The 25,940-nt window shown below is 44.4% G+C and overlaps 2 protein-coding genes across 86 annotated transcripts in view; one reads left to right on the top strand and one right to left on the bottom strand.

Moving 5' to 3' along the window:
• Window positions 1–16,219, bottom strand: part of KANSL3 (KAT8 regulatory NSL complex subunit 3) — a 73,670-nt gene extending 57,451 nt beyond the window's left edge. For 17 of the 50 annotated variants that reach the window (XR_014051938.1, XR_014051940.1, XM_081484680.1 and 14 more), the window contains exons 1-5: window positions 16,180–16,219; window positions 14,884–15,140; window positions 9,892–10,062; window positions 877–967; window positions 541–726 (exon numbers count right to left, since the gene is read on the bottom strand). Coding sequence is in view for 43 of the 50 variants with exons in the window: in XM_081484680.1 (XP_081340806.1) it covers window positions 541–726; window positions 877–967; window positions 9,892–10,062; window positions 14,884–15,098 (663 nt within the window). In the remaining 7 variants the exon portion in view is untranslated. Of the gene's footprint in view, window positions 1–540; window positions 727–876; window positions 968–9,644; window positions 9,781–9,891; window positions 10,063–14,883 lie in introns of all 50 variants that reach the window. The other 33 variants (XR_014051936.1, XR_014051942.1, XR_014051941.1 and 30 more) reach the window with 7 other exon arrangements.
• A 5,000-nt stretch (window positions 16,220–21,219) lies between these two features.
• Window positions 21,220–25,940, top strand: part of FER1L5 (fer-1 like family member 5) — a 52,372-nt gene continuing 47,651 nt past the window's right edge. For 25 of the 36 annotated variants that reach the window (XM_081484654.1, XM_081484653.1, XM_081484649.1 and 22 more), the window contains exons 1-4: window positions 21,220–21,367; window positions 22,410–22,462; window positions 23,048–23,139; window positions 23,836–23,944. Coding sequence is in view for 27 of the 36 variants with exons in the window: in XM_081484644.1 (XP_081340770.1) it covers window positions 21,283–21,367; window positions 22,410–22,462; window positions 23,048–23,139; window positions 23,836–23,944 (339 nt within the window). In the remaining 9 variants the exon portion in view is untranslated. Of the gene's footprint in view, window positions 21,368–21,509; window positions 21,630–22,155; window positions 22,245–22,409; window positions 22,463–23,047; window positions 23,140–23,835; window positions 23,945–25,940 lie in introns of those variants that run through there. The other 11 variants (XM_081484646.1, XM_081484629.1, XM_081484634.1 and 8 more) reach the window with 3 other exon arrangements.

The raw sequence follows: 25,940 nt of genomic DNA, 5'->3' as shown, positions 1-25,940 counted from the left end.
GTCATAAAGGAAAACAGTGTGACTGCGATACTGTCTAAGGACGAAAGTGGGGAAATGTAACGACGCTTTATAAAGAACGATCAAAGTCAGAGTGTTGCTACTGAAGGCTTGTCATAATGAGAAGGGACTGAGGCAGTCCCTGTGCGCCCTGCTCTGAACACCTCCCCGGCCCCAACCCACATCCTCGGCTCCATGGGTATCTGCTTCTCACTACTCTCTCAACACTCCTCCCTGGGAAACCCTTCATCTATCTTCTCCTTTCTCACCTCACCTCAAACCACAAGTTGCAGGGCTGTAGAGACTAAACATGTTCTCTGGTTTGGGGGCACCACACCTCATCCTAGAGACAGGAGGGCTGAAGACATTTATGCCGAACAAAAATGTGAAATGACACCATGTCTCCTATTTTTAATAGCAAGCACATTAGCTTCAGTCATGTCCTCCAGGCTGACCAGGCAATGACCCAACCCAACCCGTTTCCTGAATCCACAGCAGAGGCTGGCTACCCCAGGACAGGGCAGACACCCACCACAGCCTTACCTTCCCTTTCAGCGTCTGCAGAGCATCCAGGTAGGCTGCCAGCATGGGCAGACTCAGGGTTTCCACCAGGGTGGTATGCAGCCACTGGATCAGCTTGGTGTCCCAGCTAACACTTGCCAGAGCCTGCCGCACTCTCCTCGCACACTTGTCCACAGCAACACGACGCAGCACGGGCTCATTACAAGCCTGAACAGTGGAAGCCGAGGGAAAAGCCTGAGGGTCACCCTGTTAGCAACTGGGGTTGGAGGGATGGTAGGGGGGGCGCCCAACAAGTGAGTCAGTTAGAGAGGCCTGAGCTAGGGAGAGCCCGCTGAGGGCAGATTTCTGGAGTCTTACCCCTTCATTGGCCAAGCGGGCAAGCCGGTCAGATTGCAGGGCTTTGAGGATCTTGTTGAATAGCTTGTTCTGGGCCAGGGTCCAGCCAGTCCTGTAAGAGACACTCTGAGGAATTAGAGTCAAACCCTGGGGATGCTCCCCATGCCAATACACTGCAAAGAAGATTAGGTCATGATTTTTGTTCCCACTGGGAAACAGTGTAACTCCAAGTAGCTGAATACTGAGCTAAAGCACAACACCCAGATTCTGGTCCCAATCCTGCCAGTGAAGCACCTCAGCACGTGTGTTAATACACACACGATGAGTCTTTGTGGGGCTCTGTTGTTTGTTTGGTCACTCAGTCGTGTCCAACTCTGTAGCCTGTCAGGCTCCTCTGTCCGTAGGATTTTCCAGTTCAGAATACTGAAGTGGGTTGCCATTTCCTTCTCCAGGGGATCTTTCCAACCCAGGGATTGAACCTGTGTCTCCTGCAATGGCAGACAGATTCTTTACTGCTGAGCCACCAGGAATTAGGCCTTTGTGGTGCTAGCAAAACTCATTAATTACCTAGCAGCTAAAATAATCCATTAGTAAACAAAAGCATGGCAGCACTGCACAGACATATCTGAATTTCACAAGTTACTCAAAAAAGGTAGACAGGATGAGGAAGCATTTTAATGTACTAAAACCTCACACTAAGATAAGAGGCCTACTTAAATCAGTGTTAGGAACAAAAATACAACAAAATGAAGTCTCCCACTTCTAAATAATCCACCCCTCATTAACCTTCCTTTCTTGATGTTTTTTTCTGTATATCACACAATTAACAAATTTACTTTTTTAAATGTTTAAAATAGGTTATGTATTTCTAATTTATTTTTAATTGGACGATAACTGCTTTACAACATTGTGTTAAGTTTCTGCCATACAACAACTGTTCCATATAAGTTAACTCTGCACATCCGGTGTATGACCCTGGTTGACACACTTTGACCTTGCTTATGGAAGGCTTTATGGTTCTTCCTCCAACTCAGCTATAAATTCCGTTATTAGAAACCTACCCTATTGCTCTTGTCCCAGCCTCACGAAACGCCACACAGCAGCGTGGAGCTGACTAAAGCTTTACCCTCTCTACCCCACTCCTGACAACCTTAATTACTCTGAGACTCCAACTCTGGCCAGTAATCTTCCTACCGATACCAAGAAAAAGGTAACAGAAGATGCCCAATTTGTTTCAGTATTTGTTTACCAACTCTCCCACATAAAAATAAACTGGTGATTCAGTTCAGTTCAGTCGCTCAGTCGTGTCCGACTGTTTGGAACCCCATGAAACATAGCACACCAGGCCTCGCTGTCCATCACCAGCTCCCGGAGTTTACCCAAACCCATGTCCATCGAGTCGATGATGCAATCCAACCATCTCATCCTCTGTCGTCCCCTTCTCCTCCAGCCCTCAATCTTTCCCAGCATCAGGGTCTTTTCAAATGAGTTAGCGCTTTGCATGAGGCGGCCAAAGCATTGGAGTTTCAGCTTCAACATCAGTCCTTCCAATGAACACCCAGGGCTGATCTCCTTTAGGATGGACTGGTTGGATCTCCTTGCTGTCCAAGGGCCTCTCAAGAGTATTCTCCAGCACCACAGTTCAAAAGCATCAATTCTTCGGCACTCAGCTTTCTTTATAGTCCAACTCTCACATCCATACATGACCACTGGAAAAACCACAGCCTTGACTACGCAGACCTTTGTTGGCAAAGTAACGTCTCTGCTTTTTAATATGCTGTCTAGGTTGGTCATAACATTCCTTCCAAGGAGTAAGCGTCTTTTAATTTCATGACTGCAGTCACCATCTGCAGTGATTTTGGAGCCCAAGAAAATAAAGTCAGCCACTGATTTCACTGTTTCCCCATCCATTTCCCATGAAGTGAGGGGACCAGATGCCATGATCTTAGTTTTCTGAATGTTGAGTTTTAAGCCAACATTTTCACTCTCCATTTTCACTTTCATCAAGAGGCTCTTTAGTTCTTCTTCACTTTCTGCCATAAGGGTGGTGTCATCTGCATATCTGAGGTTATTGATATTTCTCCTGGCAGTCTTGATTCCAGCTTGTGCTTCATCCAGCCCAGCGTTTCTCATGATGTACTTTGCATATAAGTTAAATAAGCAGGGTGACAATATACAGCCTTGATGTACTCCTTTTTTGATTTGGAGCCAGTCTGTTGTTCCATGTCCAGTTCTAACTGTTGCTTCCTGACCTGCATACAGGTTTCTCAGGAGGCAGGTGGTCTGACCTGCCTCTCTTTCAGAATTTTCCGTTTATTGTGATCCACACAGGCAAAGGCTTTGGCATAGTCAATAAAGCAGAAATAGATGTTTTTCTGGAACTCTCTTGCTTTTTCGGTGATCCAGAGGATGTTGGCAATTTGATCTCTGGTTCCTCTGCCTTTTCTAAAACCAACTTGAACATCTGGAAGTTCACGGTTCACAAGTTGCTGACGCCTGGCTTGGAGAATTTTAAGCATTACTTTACTAGCATGTGCTGCTGCTGCTGCTGCTGCTGCTAAGTCGCGTCAGTCATGTCTGACTCTGTGTGACCCCATAGACGGCAGCCCACCAGGCTCCTCCGTCCATGGGGTTTCCCAGGCAAGAGTACTGGAGTGGGGTGCCATTGCCTTCTACTAGCGTGTGAGATGAGTGCAATTGTGTGGTAGTTTGAGAATTCTTTGGCATTGCCTTTCGTTGGAATTGGAACGAAAACTGACCTTTTCCAGTCCTGCGGCCACTGCTGAGTTTTCCAAATTCGCTTGCATATTGAGTGCAGCACTTTCACAGCATCATCTTTCAGGATTTGAAATAACTCAACTGGAATTCCATCACCTCCACTAGCTTTGTTCGTAGTGATGCTTTCTAAGGCCCACTTGACTTCACATTCCAGGATGTCTGGCTCTAGGTGAGTGATCACACCATCATGATTATCTGGGTCGTGAAGATCTTTTTTGTACAGTTCTTCTGTGTATTCTTGCCACGTCTTCTTAATATCTTCTGCTTCTGTTAGGTCCCTACCATTTCTGTCCTTTATTGTGCCCATCTTTGCATGGAATGTTCCCTTGGTATCTCTAATTTTCTTGAAGAGATCTCTAGTCTTTCCCATTCTATTGTTTTCCTCTATTTCTTTGCATTGATTGCTGAGGAAGGCTTTCTTATCTCTCCTTGCTATTCTTTGGAACTCTGCATTCAAATGGGAATATCTTCCCTTTTCTCCTTTGCTTTTCGCTTCCCTTCTTTTCACAGCTATTTGTAAGGCCTCCTCAGACAGCCATTTTGCTTTTTCGAATTTCTTTTTCTTGGGGATGGTCTTGATTCCCGAGTAGCACTTCTCTTACGTATAGTGATTCTTTGGTGGGCTGGGGTTTTGGTGATGGTGGGAGGAGACAAAGGATGTCCACAAGTAGTTATAAAACTCTGGAGATACATGGATATTTCCTTATTAATAAACTTCCTTGCTTTTAATGGCTGGTTCTACCCTACTGGTGGGCATTGAGGTTCTGTCCCTTTTATTACTATTATAAACAGTCACAGTGACAACCCCACCTCTCCCCAATCCAGTCATATACACACCTCTCTGCATCTTCACATGGTCATGCAAATCTCTCTGCAGGATAAATCTCTTGAAGTGGAAATGAAAGATCTGTGTTAAAATTTTAGAATTTCCAGTTCTATGAAAATAATATGTATAAAGAACCTGCAAAATCTTGAAAGCAGTATTACACTGCAGCCTTACCCCCAGCTCCTGGAGGTGCAAATGGCAACCCACTCCAGTATTCTTACCTGGAAAATCCCATGGACATAGCAGCCTGGCAGGCTACAGTCCATGGGGTCGCAAAAGAGACAGACAAGACAGAGTGACTGAGCCCTTAACCCCAGCAATAATGCTCAGTGAAAATCAAACAGGTTAAACAACGAATACAATTTCTTTATGTTCAAGGATCTCTTGAGCTTTCTCAAAGCCTATCAATCAGGTTGCAAACCCTAATCCCAAGGATAGAGAATGAGGTGTATATAATTTTTACTTATGAGGTACCAACAGCATTTCCAAAATTATCTTGTTCTTCATCATACAATAGGATGTTTTCTCTATTTGTTTTTCTTACCCTGTATTTATTCTGAAACCCAAAATGATGGGAGCAAGGAAAATGATGTGAACAAAATGGGAGGGGGACTAGAAAGCTATTTAGAAATTACTACCATACACCACTGACAGCTGAAATTAAATTGAAAAACCACAATAAGTCTAAAACCCCCAGAAAAAGTTCTTAGGATTGTTGCTGGATATATAACAAAGTGATTCCAAGAACTGAAACATATTCTCTGTATTTTGTGAGCTTCGTGGGAGGCTAGAAAATTAAATGGGCAGAAAAAAATGATCTAACCAAAGATTAAGAGTATGCAAAAGATATAATTAAGGAAAAATTTAAAAACAGGAGACAGAGTTTTAGATACAAGTCTAAACAGTCAAACAGCTGATGGGAACTGTGGTGAGTCAATACACTCCCCCATCTAAACCTATTCAATTTTCATGAGTACAAAAATGTCTTCTCTCCATTGCTTAGATGAGATCAGACAATTTTATGTTCTCCAAACTCCCACTGAAACCGAATGACATTCTGACTTCCGGCTTCTCTTACCCAAAGCAGCCAAAAAGTCACACCAGTCCTAGAAGAGCCTGATATTTTCAAAGATAATTCTTTCTCTGACACTAATTCAATCTTAAAATGTCTAACAGGTTTTTTTTCTCTTTAACCAGAAGTCAAGCAGAGAGAAACAAAGAACATCAGAGAGAAGAAAAAGGTCACACTTACTTTTTCAGATCATAAAATTCTTTGCTTAAACACCAGGAGAAAGGAAGAGGAATGACAAGGAAAGAGAGAGGGAAAATAAACAACTCAAAGGTCTTGAATAGAAATTTCAAACATCCATCCGAGATTAACACATAGATATTATACATACAATACTGAGAGATACAATTAGAGCAAATTCAGAAAAGGAGAATATTTTTTAACTGAATTCAGAAGTTCCGATTTCTAATATAAGACAATCTGCTGTAGGACACCAGATGCTTTTACTGAAATGCTGGCAATGTCCTAGAATCCATTTGAGCAAGGCCCTGAAGTACCATATGTCAGGAGTATTTTGTTACATGTCTTTGAAAAGCTGTGCATCTAATTAAACTTGGTATCTGAAAAACACCTGGGGAAAAAAAGCTGGTCCAACTTCTTCGGGAAACATTACCATACCTGCAAATATATATCATTTTCAAAAGTTCACCAAGTCACACGATTTTGGCATGCATACACAAAAACATAATCTAGACCAGGGGTCAGCAGACTTTTTCTATATAATGGACTAGATAGTAAATATTTTAGAGTTTACGTCACAACTATTTTACTCCACAATTGTAGTGCAAAAGCAGCCACAGACAATACCTAAATGAGTGGGCACGACTGTGTTCCAATAACACTGTATTTATGTATACCTAATTTTGAATTTCTTGTGTCTTCTTTTGATTTTTTTTCAACCACTCAAAAATGTAAAATCCACTCTTAGCTTATGGGTCATAGGAAAACAAGCAATGGGCCAGATTTGGCGCACAGGCCATAGTTTGCCAACCCCTGATCTAGACAATTAAATCAAGAAGAGAGGGATATTTAAAAGCTTGTTTCATGTAAAATCAGACATTACTAGAGAAACCCAGAGTCACTGGGGTGGGGGGTGCATTTTCTAAATACAGCAAGTTACCTGGGGACTTCCCTGGTGGTCCAGTAGTTAGGACTCCGTGCTGCCAATGCAGGGGCATGAGTTTGATCCCTGGTTAGGGAACTAAGATCCTGATGTTGCGTGGCTCAGCCAAAAAAAAAAAAAGAAGTGATCTGAAGCTATCTGCTACTGAAATAATTCAGGAGGGCAAAATGGGGCACTAAAAAAGAAAATTAAGTTTCTGACTTCCTGATAGAGAGATCAGTCATCTCTCTGAGGAAAAACACATTTCTAGGGAGCTGTCCTATATGAGTTCTTGATGTAGCAACTGTAAGTTTACATGATTTTATACATGGAAGAAAAGCAGCAGCAATTTAACAATAAAATCAAGTGAAAGAATGGCAACAGATGATTATAATCAGAGAGAACGAACTACAACCTCCAAACAGGCTACAGATCCAGAATTTGGGGACGAGGACATAACAATGGTGACCTCTGAGACTGAAGCCAGTAAGTATCATTAAATAATGAAATTAGCTGTGTGTATTAGTGACGTACCTGAAGATGTAAGCCTGTTGCTAATGAGAGAAGGACGCCTCCAAAATCTCATCAGACACTAAAAAACAAATAATCTGAGATAAACTGAGCGCTAATTAATCATATCAATCTGTGGCAATGGCATAACACAGGTATGGAGGTCCACATGGAGAAAGAGGAGCCAAAGAGTAGAATCTGTCAGTGTTTTTCTGCAGGACTGGGCAGGTGAAGGTGTGCCTTGGCCTACTCTGTCATCCAGCTACCGTGTTGAAGGAGGGCACCTCCTGTGCAGATGGTCTACTAGCCATCCACTTCTGGAAGAGAACAGCTTCCCACACTCTCCTACTGAGCATCAAGGCTCTGGGCCAGGCTGCCCCAGTATCTCATCTGCCCTGCAGCTGTATCTCTCCTTATAAATTAAGAAACTGGCATTCATACATATTATTAAGTCTCTGATGACTTTGGTAAGCATGACGAGTGCCCCCAAAACCCTTTGTCCATGACCAAGGATGAACTGATAGAAAAATTCATGCAATTCTCCTATGCAGTTTCTGAAACTGCAGACTGAGGACAAGACAACCAATAACACAATGAGGACACACATCTGCGTGAAGTCACCTTGTCCAGCCATCACTGGTCTCTCTTCACTGCCCTTAAAGAAAAGGTACAGCAGCTGACAACACTGGGCTCCAGAGTCAGACTTCGTGCTTTGAACAAGCCCCTGCTCTACTACTTCCTAAGGTTTCTTCAACTCCCTGAGTTTAGTTTCTTCATTTTTAAAATAGAGGTAAAGAAGGGATATGCCTAGGAAAGTTGTGAGGTTTAAAAGAGAGAATGCATGTGAAGCACTTGGTACAATGCCTGGCACCTAGAAAGCACTCAACAAATGTGAGCTCTTTTTTGTTACTACCATTGTCAGTATTTTCAGTGTTATTAACTGTAACAAAGGTGATAAACAATTTTGCTGAATTCATTGACCCCGGCAATATTCTAGTAGTTGATCTTCATTCACAGCAATTTTCCTCTTTATCTGAAGCTCTAGAGAGCATTTCCCCTTCTTAGGGCACAAGACTAATTCCAATTCAAGACCCCGAAGAACTTCTCCACAAGATCTTCAACCAGGGTGCAGAACTGCTCCACCTTCAACAGCCACTACCTGATCACACAAGCACACCAGCTCAATCTCATTTCCTGCTTTCAACCAAACTCATAAACCATTCCAACGAGCCTCGAACTTTCCTGCCCTTCTTCCTACCAAATTACTTCTTTTTCCTCCATTATCATAAAGTAAGAGCCCTCCAACATTATGGCAAGTTTACTACTTTTCAACTCCTCATGTAATAAAGACCTTAACATTTCCTTAGGAGATAAATACATAGAGAGCCATGAGGGAAATGTAAATTAAAACCACAATGAGATGTCATTTCACACTCGCTAGAATGGTCATAATAAGAAAAAGACAGATGAAAAACAAATGTTGGCAAAGATGTGGAGAAACTGGAACCCTCATATGCTGCTGGTGGGAATGCAAAATGATGCAGTCCTTTTGGAGAAGAACCTGAAGATTCCTCACAAGTTATCACATGACACAGCAATTCTACTCTTAGGTATATATTCAAGGGAAATGAAAATGTATGTCCACACAAAAACAAGTACATGAATATTCATATACAGTAGCCAAAAAAGCATTAGCAATCCAAATATCCATCAACAGATGAATGGATAAACAAAATGTGGCACTTCTGTACTGTGGAATATTATTCAGCATTAAAAAGGAATGAACTACTGACACATGCTTCAACATGGATGAATCCTGAAAACATTATGCTATGTGAAAGAATCCAGTCACAGAAGATAATATTCTGTATGACTCTATGAAATGTTTCAAAAAGGTAAGTTTAGAGAGACAGAAAGTAGACTGTGGTTGCCAGGGGTTGGAGGGGTTGGGAGGAAGTGGGAAGTGACCGTTAATGGGTAAGGAGTTTCTTTTGCGGGTAAGGAAAACGTTCATCAAATTGAAAGCAGTGATGGATATACTTAAAATCACTGATTATACATATTATATAAGTGAATTGTATGCTATGTAAATTTTACTTTCAAAAAGTTTTATGCAACAAATACAAGATAAATAAATGTTTGCCAAACAAACAACAACGAATGACCTAAAGAGGAATGTTGAGTCCCCAGGGTCAGTAGGATATAAGAGAGCAAAACTAGCCAGCAAACACATGAAAACAGGCTGAAGTGCTCCCCCAAAACCACAGACTACAAATCTATCTTTAAAAGTCACTCAAGTCAAACATCTATTAGCCTTTCATACGACTCTAAAACATTTTCACTACACTAGTTATAGACACTATAAGCCCAGTATCATACAAATGGACATTTAATTTTTTTTTTGTAGTCTGGCTAACTCCCATATCATAATGTGTACTATATACACTATAGAGCAAGTCACACCTATCAAATTTGACTCATTTATACATTCAGTTAACACTTACTACTTGCCTACTATGTGCCAGGCAATGTCCGAGGTGTCAGGGATGCAAAGATGGCTGAGACACAAGCTCTCCTCCCAGGGAGCCCACTGCAGAATGAGCTGAGAGTTACAAAGACAGAACATTCTGACTCCTGTGGCTGCAAATGAAATAAACTCCTAAAAATATGTTTCAATGACAACAACACAAGATATTTACAATGCACTGACCATGAACCCTGTAATGCCCAGTCCTCTCAGAAGCAACCTACCTGTTGACGTGCTCCTCCCAGTCCTCTGGCGGGGGAGGGGCATCTGCGTCAGTCCTGGCGAAGATGACGTGCCGTTCACACTCATTCATCACACTGCGCGCCTTCTGATTGTCGTAGAGCGGTACAGGGGTTGATATGACTGTCTCCACGTCTATTGGGACGTCTGATTCACTGTACAAGTGAGGAAATAGGACCAGCCACACATATTTCACACAACAGTAAGTATTTAATGATTGTTCCATTGCCAAAAATGTCCCTTTAATATAATCAGCTTTTTATCTATTTATTTTTTTTGGCTGCACCGCGCAGTTTGTGGGATCTTAACTCCCTGACCAGGGATTGAACTTGTGGCCCCTGCAATGGGAGGGCAGAGTCTGAACCATTAGACCACCTGGGAAGTCCTTAATCAGCTTTAAAGTATGCATAAGCATACTATGTCCACAGAAAATTATGACCCAAAATTACCTTTCCCGCACGTATCTAGATCTCTGTGATATGCTGGTATATGAAGAGGGAACACAGAGTCGTTTTAAATGAGCTTATGTAAAACTGACAGAGAGCTATTTTTTAAAAAGATAAGTGCATTCCATAAGCATATACTTGATGGCCTAAAGGTGCTTTTCAATACCATAGCTATAAGCCATGTGCAAATATTTAACTTAATAACAATTAAATAAAATAAAAAATTCATTTCCTCAGTCACACAAGCCATATTTCAAGAGCTCAACAGACATGTCTGCCTCAGTTCAGTTCAGTTGCTCAGTCGTGTGCAACTCTTTGACACCAGGGACTGTAGCACACCAGGCTTCCCTGTCCGTCACCAACTCCTGGAGTTTACTCGAACTATTGTCCACTGAGTTGGTGATGCCATCCAACCATCTCAGCCTGTCATCCCCTTCTCCTCCACCTTCAATCTTTCCCAGCATCAGGGTCTTTTCAAATGAGTCAGCTCTTTGCATCAGGTGGCCAAAGTATTGGACCTTCAGCTTCAGCATCAGTCCCTCCAATGAATATTCAGGACTGATTTCCTTTAGGATTGACTAGTTGGATCTTCTTGCAGTCCAAGGGACTCTCGAGAGTCTTCTCCAACACCACAGTTCAAAAGCATCAATTCTTCAGTGCTCAGCTTTCTTTATAGTCCAACTTTCACATCCATACATGACCACTGGAAAAACCACAGCCTTGACTACGCAGACCTTTGTTGGCAAAGTAATGTCTCTGCTTTTTAATATGCTGTCTAGGTTGGTCATAACATTCCTTCCAAGGAGTAAGCGTCTTTTAATTTCATGACTGCAGTCACCATCTGCAGTGATTTTGGAGCCCAAGAAAATAAAGTCAGCCACTGTTTCCACTGTTTCCCCATCCATTTCCCATGAAGTGAGGGGACCAGATGCCATGATCTTAGTTTTCTGAATGTTGAGTTTTAAGCCAACATTTTCACTCTCCATTTTCACTTTCATCAAGAGGCTCTTTAGTTCTTCTTCACTTTCTGCCGTAAGGGTGGTGTCATCTGCATATCTGAGGTTATTGATATTTCTCCTGGCAGTCTTGATTCCAGCTTGTGCTTCATCCAGGCCAGAGTTTCTCATGATGTACTCTGCATATAAGTTAAATAAGCAGGGTGACAATATACAGCTTGATGTACTCCTTTTTCGATTTGGAGCCAGTCTGTTGTTCCATGTCCAGTTCTAACTGTTGCTTCCTGACCTGCATACAGGTTTCTCAGGAGGCAGGTCAGGTGGTCTGGTATGCCCATCTCTTTAAGAATTTTCCAGTTTGTTGTGATCTACACAGTCAAAGGCTTTGGCATAGTCAATAAAGCAGAAATAGATGTTTCTCTGGAACTCTCTTGCTTTTTCGATGATCCAATGGATGCTGGCAATTTGATCTCTGGTTCCTCTGTCTTTTCTGATTCCAGGTTGAACATCTGGAAGTTCACAGTTCATGTACTGTTGAAGCCTACCTTGGAGAATTTTGAGCATTAGTTTGCTAGCGTGTGAGATGAGTGCAATTGTGTGGTAGTTTGAGCATTCTCTGGCATTGCCTTTCTTAGGGATTGGAATGAAAACTGATCTTTTCCAGTCCTGTGGCCACTGCTGAGTTTTCCAAACTTGCTGGCATATTGAGTGCAGCACTTTCAAAGCATAATCTTTTAGGATCTGTAATAGCTCAACTGGAATTCCATCACCTCCACTAGCTTTGTTCGTAGTCATGCTTCTTAGGCCCACCTGACTTCACATTCCAGGATGTCTGGCTCTAGGTGAGTGATCACACCATCTTGATCATCTGGGTCATGACAATCTTTTTTGTACAGTTCTTCTGTGTATTCTTGCCACCGCTTCTTGATATCTTCTGCTTCTATTCGGTCCATACCATTTCTGTCCTTTATTGTGCCCATCTTTGCATGAAATGTTCCCTTGGTATTTCTAATTTTCTTGAAGAGATCTCTAGTCTTTCCCATTCTATTGTTTTCCTCTATTTCTTTGCATTGATCACTGAGGAAGGCTTTCTTATCTCCTCTTGCTATTCTTTGGAACTCTGCATTCAAATGGCTATATCTTTCCTTTTCTCCTTTGCCTTTCGCTTCTCTTTTCTCAGCTGTTTGTAAGGCCTCCTCAGACAACTATTTTGCCTTTTTGCATTTCTTTTTCTCTCCAAAAAAAAAAAAGAAATGTCTGCCTAAGGCTACCATATTAGACGAAGCAGCTACAGAACATTTCTGTTATTACAGAGAGTTCTGTCAGGCAATGTTGGTCTAACGTTCTAAATTATTCATACAAATTTTCCCTTTCCTTACCAAGTCAACCAATAGCTAATGATATGCTGTAAAAGCCCATGACTGTCTAAGATAGATCACTGGGATGCAGACAGACACCTTAGCTTACTCACTCTGTCAGGAGCCCACAACAGAAACAAGCACAAGTGGATGCCTGAAAGATCTTTTGTATTTTAAAATGTTAGTGAAAAAAAATCAATACAATGTTAATGAAATCCTAGTGCTGTGTTTTTCACTGCAATAACTCTGTCACCCAAAATATGATGTCAATCACACTGGTCTACTGGCTACCTAGCAAATGGCACTTTAACTTTTTGAACTCAATGATGCTACTGTATACATTCCCAATGGCTAGAATAATTACATCATTATAAAATGAAGTGAAATAATGTGCAGCTGGATTTGGTGGTGGGTGAAAGAGCGATTATCTTTTGTGGACCAGACTTTGGGCAAGGTACTTAGACTTGGATGCCTGAAAAAGAAGTCCTGATGTCACAATTCCAACTCTATCTTGATGGGGTCCCTTCCAACTAATGGCACTATTGAGCCAGAAACATGAAAGTCATTCTCCCTTCCTTCCCCCTTAATCCTGCCCACTCCTGCCAACTCACCACAGCAGGTCATGTTGGATCTACCCAGGAAATACACCTCAAGGCCATCCCTTTTTCCCCAATTGTAATATTCCTGTCCCATCAAGGCTCATGATCTCTGACCCTGACCACTCTGCAATGGTCTCCTAGCCAGGCCTTATCTATTTCACTTCACCACTATCATCTACTCAACAAAAATTCAAAGTGATCTTTTTAAATATAAATTCAATATCTAGCTTAATATTCTTCAATGACTTCTCACCAACTCTGAGAATCAAATTCCTACATGAGGTAGCCCCTGCCAGCTTCTCCCCTAGCTCCCACTTACACCCCCATTGCAACCACCTTCCAGATCCAGTGGCCTAAAAAGAGCTCCTAAAATGCGCCAAACTCCCACTTATAGGGCCCATATATGGAGCCAGTCTATAAGAGGAAGTAATTTTCTGAGTACTGAAATGACCAACTCCACAAAATCTCACTTTAAGAAAATAATCATGAGATTTAAATACAGGAGTTTCAATGTTTGCACAAAGCTATTACATGACTAAGAGAGAGACTTGTAATTCTATTTAAAAGAGCTCTTCAGTGATGCCCTTGATCTGAAGCATCAGGATGATGCTCAATTATTCTCTAAAATCACAGATCCTGTGACCTGTACATCCAAAATAGGCCAACAAAATGAGGCTCTCGCTGGGAAATGAAATAAAAACCACTATTCTACATGTGTTAAACACACACATGTCATGGCACTTTTAGCTCACTAAGGCTCACTGGGGGATAGAAAGAAGCAAAGCACAAGATCTCTGTTTTCCAGCAAACCTAAAACCTGTGCTAGAGAGATTAAACATCAGGTCAGATTGAGACAAACAAAAACAACTCCTCCCAAGAAAAGTTTATAAAATTATTAAGGTCATGATTTTATCATCAGAATAGAATATATCACTAAATCTTGAAACACCTTGTGTTCCAAGGTAATCAGAATGCTTTAAAGCTCTAAAGAATTGCTAAACAACTTTGCATAGACCAAATGTAACTGTATCACATATTACATGGTAAGTTTATGAAAAAATTCCTGACCCTATTATGTAGGTGGGCTGACAATATAACCAGATCTAGAAGGGTTAAGATCAACCCATGGTGAAAGGTCCATAACAAGTTAAGAGGGAAAGAAAAGTCGTGGGCATGTGCTCCTAAGCTTTGCAGGTGAATGGAGGAAAAACAAACCAAATTACCATAAAAAGGTTATTTGCCAGTGTTGGAGCCAGAACACTGGGCTATTTTAGGAATGAGTCCAATCCTATGGGACAATTTTTAAAACTCAACTCTTCCATCTTTTTCTTCCGTTTAAATAATCCTCTTCCATTCCTCTTTCCACACAAGTCCTTTTATCCTAAATGCAATCAGCGTTTGCTTTCCTTTGAACATCCTGCCTGACTCATTAGATGTCTTGAATCCAGATGTCCACCAAGAGGCCTGACATCCTCAGGATGGTTAAGAAGGATGCTGAATTAAACATCCATGCCCCACCCCACTCCTAATCTCCCACAATAAAATCCGCTCTAATCCCCAACTGATTACTGCCCAGTTAGGGTGACTGCAGCTCATAGGAGAGAAGGCCAAACTCACATGGTACTTTCGTGCTGCCTCCGAGGAGTAACAAAGAGCATGCGGGTGGGGCGGGCACTACTGGCATCGGGGTGGGCACTCCACGGCTTAGCATAGCTGTGATCCAGAAACACCAGGTCCAGTTCCCGCTCATGCACCGAGAGCTGGAAGAGCAATGAGGTGCCCATGCGCCGCGCTGAAGTCTGGAAGTCCCTCTCCCCACCGCGGTGGGCCATGTCAGAAGAGGGTCACAGAATGGTTATCTGCATGCTAGTCACCTGCAGTGAAAAGTTTCAGTACAAGTCAATTCAAATGCTCTGAATTTCTTCCAACCTAGAACATCTTAATAGGCTTATTTTAGTGACCTTCTACCACTGGCAGTTGAGTATTACATAACTACCTATCTGTCACACTGCAGACCCTTGCCCGCGTCGGGAGGGTTCCTGAGATCCCACTCCACCACCCAAAACGGCTATGGCGCCCCCTCCATCCTCAGTCTCTACAATTAGGTCCATTGGGAAGCTGGGGGACTGCACTGTTCACCAAGGCCTCACGTGGACAGATACTAAACTTGCTTGGCCAGCGCCACAATTTCCCAGGTACTCGCAACGGGTTTTGGCAAACAAGAGGAATCACAAATAGTACTAATTCCACAGCTAAGGGTCTCGACGGCTGTGAACCATTCTCACGGAGCCGTCTCCGGCCGCAGCGTGAGCACTGCTGAAACAGTTGCGCAACGTGGGCCTCGGGGAAGCCCTGACGTCTCTCCTTTGTGTTAAACAAAAGTTTTGTAACTGCTTCATAATGCTCTGGAGTTTTAAAAATCTACAGATGAGCGGTCCTCCCCAAAGCCTGTAACAAATGCTACGCCGGGATGGCCCCTCTCCCTCACCCAAGGCCCGGGTGGTCCCCGGGAAACCGCCCTCCACCCCAGGTACCCTCGGGGGTCCTGCCCCCGAGCCTCAAAACCGCTCCAGCAGGCAGGCAGGGCTCGTAATTCGCAATTCACAGACGCAGGCGCCGGCTCAAGGGGATGGAGTGACTTGGCCAAGGTCACCGAGAGTTCGCGATGAGGAGGAGCCGCCTCGCACCCGCCTCCCGGCCGCCCCGGCCCGACTGAGCGCCCGCGTCACGGCGGCCCGAGCCCGCCCCGGCCCTACACGACCGTCCGACCCAGACCGCGAGGACCCGGACTCTAGCGCCCGGCCCCCGCATCACCCGGGCGCCGGGAGATCCTAGCCGAGACCCCCTGCCCGCTCCGACCCGGACCATGACCCCTCAGGCCCGCCATCGCGGCCAAGGCCGTCTCTCCCTCACCCGCAATCGTCCGGCCGCGCGCTTGGCCCGGGCCGGATCCCTGTGCGCGTGCGCGTTACCGCCTCCACGCCCCGGCGCCCCCGGCACGGAGCAAAACGCGGAAGTGGATTCCAGCTGGGAAGGGAGGGGCGGTGAGCCGCAAAACCCGGAAACGACGCAGCTGCAAGGGAACCTCTACTTCTGCTTTATTGACTACGCCAAAGCCTATAACTGTGTGGATCACAACAAACTGTGGAAAATTCTTTAAAAGATGGGAATACCAGACCACCTTACCTCCCTCCTGAGAAACCTGTATGCAGGTCAAGAAGCAACAGTTAGAACTGGACATGGAACAACAGACTGGTTCCAAATAGGAAAGCAGTACGTCACGGCTGTATATTGTCACCCTGCTTATTTAACTTATATGCAGAGTACATCATGAGAAACGCTGGGCTGGATGAAGCACAAGCTGGAATCAAGATTGTTGGGAGAAATATCAATAATCTCAGATACGCAGATGACACCACCCTTATGGCAGAAAGTGAAGAAGAACTAAAGAGCCTCTTGATGAAAGTGAAAGAGGAGAGTGAAAATGTTGGCTTAAAACTCAACATTCAGAAAACTAAGATCATGGCATCTGGTCCCATCACTTCATGGCAAATAGATGGGGAAACAATGGAAACAGTGACAGACTATTTTCTAGGCTCCAAAATCACTGCAGATCATGGTGACTGTAGCCACGAAATTAAGACGCTTGCTCCTTGGAAGAAAAGTTATGACCAACCTAGACAGCATATTAAAAAGCAGAGACATTACTTTGCCAACAAAGGTCTGTCTAGTCAAAGTTATGGTTTTGCAGTAGCCATGTATGGACGTGAGAGTTGGACTTTAAAGGAGGCTGAGGACCAAAGAATTGATTCTTTTGAACTGTGGGGTTGGAGAAGACTCTTGAGAGTCCCTTAGACTGCAAAGAGATCCAACTAGTCAATCAGGAGGAGAAGGGGAGGACAGGAGGTTGGATGACATCACCGACTCAATGGACATGCATTTGAATAAACTCCGGGAGTTGGTAACGGACAGGGAAGGCTGACATGCTGCGGTCCATGGGGTCACAAAGAGTCAGATATGACTGAGTAACTGAACTGAACTGAACTGAGAACGCAGGCGGGCCTCGCCTCCAGACAGCACAGAATCTGGAGTATGGGTTCTTGCATCTTCAGTAGGAAAAGTGAGGGTGCGGGAGGAGGCTGGCTCCCGCAGCCCTATTCTCACTGGCCCCCACTGTTGCTTTGTAGGTTGCCTGGCCAGGGCCTGGAGGCCGGGCAACCTACTTTCCACTCCGCAAAGCTCATCCCTCACCTACCAGGTTGTGTTCCTTAGGAATTTACTCCTTATGCTGCATGCCTGAAACAAACACAATTCTGTAAAGCAATGATGCTTAAATTAAAAAAAAAAAAAGGAAAAGAATTGACTCGAGAAACAGCCACAATAAAAATACACGTAAAAATTAAAAGTTGCTGTGAGCCTAAAACTGCTCTAAAAAAAAAAATCTATTAAAAATAAATAATTTGTGGAGTGCTGCTTCCTGGTCCCTGCAAAGATGTGTCAAGATGGCCCTACCCTTAAGAAGTTAAAGCGAGGCAGTGCCACCCTCAAGGCAGAGATTAGACTTTGTGGTTGCACATGGTTGCTTCAGTGGTGTCCATCTCTTTGCAACCCCATGGACAGTAGCCTGCCACGTTCCTCTGTCCATGGAATACTCCAATCAAGAATACTGGAGTGAGTTGCCATGCCCTCCTCCAGGGAAGCTTCCCAACCCAGTGATTGAACCCACATCTCTTGAGTCTCCTGCATTGGCAGACAGATTATTTACCTCTCCGCCACCTGGGAAGCCCGGTGAAAAAAATGCATTATCATAAAAAGAAAATACTGAATACAGTATAGATTTAGCCCCCAAATGAGATATGGATGAAAACAGGTTGCAGGAAAGGCAGGTGTACTAAACCCGTCATCGTGTGTGATAAACAACGGTTCGGATCAGTTCCGTTCAGTCACTCAGTCGTGTCCGACTGTAACTCCATGGACTGCAGCACTCCAGGCCTCCCTGTCCATCACCAACTCCCGGAGCTGACTCAAGCTCATGTCCATTGAGTCAGTGATGCCATCTAACCATCTCATCCTCTGTCATCCCCTTCTCCGCCTTCAATCTTTCCCAGCATCAGGGTCTTTTCAGATGAGTCAGTTCTTCACATCAGGTGGCCAAAGTATTGGAGTTTCAGCTTCAGCATCAGTCCCTCCAATGAATATTCAGGACTGATTTTCTTTAGGATGGACTGGTTGGATCTCCTTGCTGTCCAGGGGACTCTCAAGAGTCTTCTCCAACCCCACAGTTCAAAAGCATCAATTCTTCAGTGCTCAGCTTTCTTCATAGTCCAACTCTCACATCCATACATGATTACTGGAAAAACCATAGCTTTGACTAGACAGACTTTTGTTGGCAAAGAAATGTCTCTGCTTTTTAATATGCTGTCTAGGTTGGTCATAACTTTTCTTCCAAGGAGCAAGCATCTTTTAATTTCATGGCTATAGTCACTGTGATCTGCAGTGATTTTGGAGCCCAAGAAAATAAAGTCTGTCACTGTTTCCATTGTTTCCCCATCTATTTGCCATGAAGTGATGGGACCAGATGCCATGATCTTAGTTTTCTGAATGTTGAGTTTCAGGCCAACTTTTTCACTCTCCTCTTTCACTTTCATCAAGAAGCTCTTCAGTTCTTCTTCACTTTCTGCCACAAGGGTGGTATCATCTGCATATCTGAGGTTATTGGTATTTCTCCCGGCAATCTTGATTCCAGCTTGTGCTTCTTCAACCAGTCCAGCGTTTCTCAGGATGTACTCTGCATATAAGTTAAATATGCAGATAAACAGCGGTGCCTGTGTGGCAAGTCAGTTGTGTCTGACTCTTTGTGACCCCATGGACTGTATGTTAGCCCGCGAGGCTCCTCTGTTTATGGAATTCTTCAGGCAAGAATACTGGAGTGCGTTGCCATGCCCTCCTCCAGGGTACATAAGGTCTAAAAGTAATGTTGGAAAGTTTGGGAGAAAGAATGTGGGAGATGGGAAAGGAGTGAAAGATGATGTAAAAGAACTGACTTGGTAGATAATCTCTTAAAGTGAAAAATTCAAGAGATGTTATTTAAATATACAATTTAGAGATATAGAGGTTAATATTATTAGGATGACAGGAAAAGAGCAGCCTTTGGTTCATCTTTCACCACCCTTAATTCTCCTACCCTGGCACTTATTTTGCTCTAGCATTCTGCTGGTTTTTTTTCTCTTTATGTCTGATCAGCACAGTGTATGAATTGGTATGTTTTCTCTGCCCCTTCTTCCTTCCTCAGCACACAAAGTTAATCATTTATTTTTCATTCTTTGCCAGTTGAGGAGGTGATAAATGGTATCTTATTGTATTTCTTTGCTTATTAATGAGCTTGAATTTTTTTTTACATATTTTTCTTGTTTTGGGGGCTTCTGAGTCCAATTTGGCAAAATGACAAACAGTATCTCATTGCATTTCTTTGATTAGTAAATAGGTTGAATTTGTTTTTGCATCTTTTTTAAAAAATCTGTTTGGGCAATCCTCTAATATAAACTTTGCCCATTTTCCTCTGGAGTATTCCTCTTTTTCTTATTGAATTATAAGAACTGTTGCAGATATTCCCTACCTTGATATTTGTCTTTTAAGGTATATTTTTCTATACAAGAATCTTAAATTTTATGTGATCAAATCTATCAACTTCTTCCTTTACTGGGTTGGCCTTTTGTGTCATGATTATTTTGGAAAATCTTTCACAAAGCAACAAGCATTGTGTCATTGTTAGATTTGAAGAAAAACTGTCAGGAAGACTAAAAGCAATCCTAGCAACAAAATCACACATCCAGTTTTTTTTTTTAATTGTTGTTGTTCTTTGAGTGCTATGCATGTTTTAGAATGCGTAGTAAGCTTAGTGCTAAATAGTTTCATCAACTAATACACATTTTAAAAACATTAATTTTTATGCTAATGGGACTTCCCTGGTGGTCCAGTGGCTAAGACTCCCCACTCGCAATGCAAGGGGTGCAGTTTCCATCCCCGGCGGTGCCCGCGGGTCCACCTGCGGGCCGGGATCAGGAAACTAAGATCCCACATACCTTGTGGCCAAAAAACCAAAACATAAAACAAATTCAATGAAGACTTTAAAAATGGTCCACATCAAAAAAACCCCCAAATCTTAGTAAGTTCACATGCCGCAGCTAAGACCCGGCACAGCCAAATAAATAAACTGACAAAAATTTTTTTCACGCTAACTATTGGATGTAGTTAGATGTGGGTTATATAATGATCAACCCTAAAGTAGAAAAAGCTTAGGGACAACAAGAGCAATGACCTGCTCCATTCTCATTCTGAGAGGCCTTGAGAGCAATCAAGATACCACAACAAGATTATATTGTCAGTGAGATTTTTCTTTAGAGAGTTTTCTTTAACCTTACAAACCCAGCTGGCTGGCATAGGAACTTGTTAATGAGTAAACTAGTTTGGTTAAAGAGAGACTCATTATCTAAACTCATGTCCTCTTTAGAAAAAGGGAGGCCTTAATGTTTGCTTCCACATTAGGAAGGACTTCTGAAACACCACTGAAATCATCTTTGAGTTCCCTATTCCTTTTCTCAACTCACTTCCCTTCTCTATATTCTTATGGAAACTGTGACTTTGGCAATGATTCAGTCCAGATATCTTGCTTGTATAAAGAGAACGTATTCCCCTTTTTCCTGATCTTGAAATTAGAAGGACAGTAGGAATGAGAGAGAAAAGGAAATGGGAAGGGGAAATGAAATTTAGTCAAACTGTTGTGTTTCTACAGCCCTGGTCACCTCAAGCCACTGGCTTCATCATGCCCTATGGCTTCTTCCTCTTCCCATTCTCTTCATTCCTCTCCAGAATCAAGAACCACTGACCTTTGTGACATACCTCTGTTGCTAAGCAACAGACCTTACTCACCCTATAAGCCCTAGGAGAAGCCCTGGACCAAGGTGCTCCAAGCAGGAAGTTTCGCCTAAGAAGGAGATTTAGAAGTAGGTGGGGAAGATGCTGCGGCTTGTCGTGCAGTCGGCCAAGATTAGCCCACCCCTAAGCCCCCCACCCAGACCCTGCGTGTCCGTGTACTTCAGAGGTAAGAGCCAGGACCCCCAAGAGGCAACATGTGTCCAGTGCAAACTAGATCCATTGGTGCCCTACTATGTAAAAGATGCCGTGTGACCAAAAAGTGAGGTAGACATCATCCGAATCACCCTTATTGCTATGATTTCTCTTAGTATGACTCCTCTGCCTTCATTTTTTCCTGTGAATGGCTACATGTACAACTCTTTGCAACCCCGTGAACTGTAGACCACCAAGCTCCTCTGTCCATGGACTTCTCCAGGCAAGAATCTGGAGTGAGTTACCGTGCCCTCACACACATATTCTTTCCTTGGGAAGAATCTCAGATTTACCAATTTAGAGGTTCTTTGCAGAGCTATGGACTGTTGTTTGTTAAAGATGCTTCTGGAGAAGACAAATTGTAGTGGATAAAGACCTTCCAGCCCATTAGAGATGTGTTAGGATGTCTCAGGGTACACTGGCTTTACCATTGGGTGTTACTCAAGGGTAACAATGGAACCCTTAAATCCCGGGGCCTTAACACAGCAGAAGTTCACCTCTTGCTTACAACCAAGTCTAACGTCGCTGGCACAGATCAGGCAGCAATCCTGAATGACTCTTCCAAACAGTAGATTGGGGAGCAGCTGCTTGTTGCTGGTGGCTGCAGAGTCACCAGGCATCACTCTGCCAGCAGACGGTGAGAGTGGACATGGGAGTGGGGAGGAAAATGGAGACTCTCATGGGAAGCTTTGGGAGCCAATCCAGGCAGCAAAGAATCGCTCTCACATTCCATTGGCCAGGATGAGTTACCCGGCCCCACCCTGGTGAGAGATGACTGGGAGCTATGTACCCAGGAGGAAAATGAACACATAACATCTGTCACATGGGGGTGATGTCACTCGTAACAAAAGGTGAGAAATTTAGAAAACTCCAAAGTTAGAAAGAATCAATGCCACATCACATCTGCCAACGTGGACTGGATGTCTTCTTAGGGAGTCTGACCTCTCTTTGCTCACTCAAACCTAGACTTTGAAACATGTCCTATCGCATATGCTGGCCCCTTGGTGTCTTTTCAGATGTCAGGAGGACAACTCGTGAGGTGGAAGGCAATCACCCCGTGTGGAATGAGGTAAAACACATCAGAGCAAGCCCCGATGAGACAATGACAAGCCCAGCAGTCAGGCTGGGTCCAGACTGACTGTGCTCAGAAGTCTAGGGAGGGGACAGGGAGCCTCATCAGCCTTCCCATGGCTGGAGTATCTTGCCCTGTGAGCAGCCTCTGTGCTGAGAAGGCTGTGTGGGGTCTCAGGGCCACACACAACAACCACAGCTGCTCAGAGCTCTTGGCCTTCCTCCCTCGCCCTAGGGATGGACTCATCTTGTTCAACCAGCCATTCTAATGTTCCCAGAGACAGGGCTCCCTCTGCAGGATCCCCTCTCATCTCCCATCCATCCTCATCCCGCTACCTGATTCCCAAGCCCCTTAACCACTAACAAGTCCACAGTACTGCAGCTAAGCTCTAGGAGCTCAGGTAGGACAGCTCCTGGGCAAAGGTAACAAATGCCTCCTGTTAGGAAACTGGACTTGAGGGAGAGTCCTCAGTTTGAGAGAGATACAGTGCCAGATCTTCACCTGCCTCTTTTCTCATTTCCTATAAGGATGGGAAGGGGGTGGGGTAGAGGGAGGATACTGACCTCTCTGTGGCTCCCCCAGACGCTCATCTGGCACCTCTGGAACCACCCCCTGCAGAAGGACTCTTTCCTGCAAATCACCCTTCGAGACATGGGCTCAGTGAAGAAGGAAAGGTGAGGCTGCCCCAGAGAGAGGGGCAGGAGGAGCCTGATTCTCTGACCAAATCTACAGCAGATGCTGTGTCTCCAGTCTCTAATCCGTAACTCACTCAGATGCAAGGACTAGAACCCACTCTAGACAGCTAATACAAAAAAAAAAAAAAGTGGTATCAAGGCTAGGATTATAGATAGATCAAACAGAATTAGGAAACTGGGGACTCAGGAGCATTCTGTCTCTTTTGAAGACACAGGATCTCAAATCTGTTTCTTTCTGCCCAACACTGGTTTCTCATCACAGCCCCATTTTAGTGCCCCACTGAGACTGAGCTATGGCATCCCAGGTCAAAATTCCTAGGACAGAGAATTTGATTGGCCCAGCTTTGGTCAGATGCCCAGCTCCTGGTCCAATCAGCTGTTGCTTGGCACAGGTCCAGTTCCAGAGGAGTGTGGGAGCAGAGCTTCTGGAAAAGGGCTGAGCACAGCACAGCAGAGCCAGTAACTAGGGTGTCCACTGGCAAGGAAGCCCCCAAGCCAATTCCCAGAGAGTTGAGAGTCCTGCGCCCTCTAGTGGATGCTCCCCATCACTGCATCCTTCCTTCAGTCAGGACCGCACAGCCTCAAGGAGGGAAAAGACATCCCTGGATAAAGCTATGCCTGGGACAGAAAAGGACACCTGGCTCAGGATCTCACACCTGCTCCCTGTCTCCCCAGGTTCATTGGCCTGGCCACAATACTGCTCAAGCCCTTGGTGAAAAAACCAAGAAAGATCCTTTTTGTGAATGACCTGACCCTGCTCAACCATTCCATGATGCCCACAGACGTGAGTTGGGCCCCAGGGAGGGAGGCTGAAGGAGTGGGGAGCAGCTGAGGAAGCTGGGCCATGCACTGAAGCAGAATCTCAGTGTCCCCCCTAACCCAGAGAACATTTTCTACCCTAGGGGACCCCATCACACTTGTCATCATCACCCCAAGTTCCATGATGCTCTCCATCTACCTACTCACCCCTCTACCCTTCATCCACCCATTGAGATCAGTATTCAGTCAATTGTCTGCTGGTGTCAGCAACTGTGCTAGGCCTGGGATACAAACTTGAATGAAGCCCACATCTATTGTCACTTGACAAGCACTCCAGCACATGTGTACTGGGGTCTGTAAAGCTACTTCACTGAGGTCAGGAGGGAATGAATGATTTGACTTGAGAGAAAATGAAAGGCTCTACAGAGGAGGTGATGAAGACCAACTAGATGAGAATAAGCAAAGGCAATTTATTCAGAGCTTGCTATTAATATATAACAAGGGGCTTCCCTGGTGGCTCAGTGGTAAAGAATCTGCCTACAATGGAGGACACACGGGTTCGATCCCTGGGCCAGGAAGATCCCCTAGAGAAAGAAATGGCAATCCATTCCAGTATTCTTGCCTGGGAAATCCCATGGACAGAGGAGCCTGGCGGACTACAGTCCTTGGGATCGCAAAGAGTTGGACATGACTTACTGACTAAACAACAACAACAAATATAACAAGGGAGTCAGCCACCAGCACTTGGATTTGACAGAAACGCAAAGGCAGGCAGGGGAGTGAGAAAACTCTATGGGAGAAAAAAGGGGAGACTTCAGGTATGTCCTAATGGGAGGCTGTTGATGTGAGGGGAGCTGTAAGTGGACCAACTAGAAGCTGAGCACCCTATGTGATTGCTTAGGGGTATATATTTGGCTTTCTCCCGTTGGCCCTGAGCTAAAAGTGGGAACAAAATTAAGGGATTCATTAGTTATTAATCAAGTCCTGGCTGTTTGTTGCTAGAGCTGGTGATCTGACTTTCTATAGGTCCGACTCACAGCAAACTGACTTCCTGGGCTGGTTACTGTATCAGGTGCGTTTCCTGAGCTGATTGCTACAGAGTGTAGGTCAGAGTTCCACTTTTATAGATCAAAAAAAAGATTTAATGTGGTTTTATTTATTTATTTGTGGCTGTGCTGGGTCTTGGTTGCTGTGCAGGCTTTTTCTCTACTTGTGGCGAGCAAAGGCTACTCTCTAGTTGCAGTGTGAAGGCTTCTCATTGCAATGGCTTCTCTAGCTGCAGAGCACCAGCTCTAGGGCACTCATGTTTCAGTAGCTGCAGCTCCCTGGGCTCTGGAGCACAGGCTCAATAGTTGTGGTGCATGGGCTTAGTTGCTTTTTGGCATGTGGGATCTTCCTGGACCAGGGGTCAAACTTGTGTCTCCTGCATTGGCAGGAGGATTCTTAACCACTGAGCCACCAGGGAAGCCCTATAGATGGTTTTTAAGGAGAGGCATGGTGGCTCAGATGGTAAAGAATCCGCCTGAAATGCAGGAGACACAAGTTCAATCCCTGGGTTGGGAAGATCCCCTGGAAGAGGGCATGGTAACCCAGTCCAATACTCTTGCCTGGAAAATCCCACGGACAGAGGAGCCTGGTGGGCTATGGTCCATGGGGTCGCAAAGAGTCAGAGATGATGGAGCGACTAAGCACAGCAGCACATGAGTTTGCCCAACGGGTAGGAAAGAAAGATGGCCCCTGGCAGGAATATAAGGTGCTTGTGTGGAGGCTGGAGGGACAAGAAGGCAGCATGGCATGTTCAGGAGGGCGGGCTGCCTGCACTGCCAGCACTGGGGGAGGGGCAGAAAGAGCTTGGCTGTAGGAGAGCCAAGATTGGGTGGTGGCCAGGGACCTTGTGGGGTCTACGTGGATAAGCTGTGACTTTACTCTGATAGTTTAGGGCACTTAGGGAGTTTAGGGGTCAGTTCTGACGATGGATGAGCAGTGAGGGCGCTTGGAGGCGGGAGGTCAATTGGGTGTTT

The sequence above is a fragment of the Giraffa tippelskirchi genome, chromosome 4, assembly GCF_054371585.1.
Source record: "Giraffa tippelskirchi isolate mGirTip1 chromosome 4, T2T-mGirTip1v1.2.pri, whole genome shotgun sequence".
NCBI lineage: Eukaryota > Metazoa > Chordata > Mammalia > Artiodactyla > Giraffidae > Giraffa > Giraffa tippelskirchi.
The sequence above is the reverse complement of the archived record's forward strand: the minus strand, read 5'-3'. Positions and strand labels throughout refer to the sequence as shown.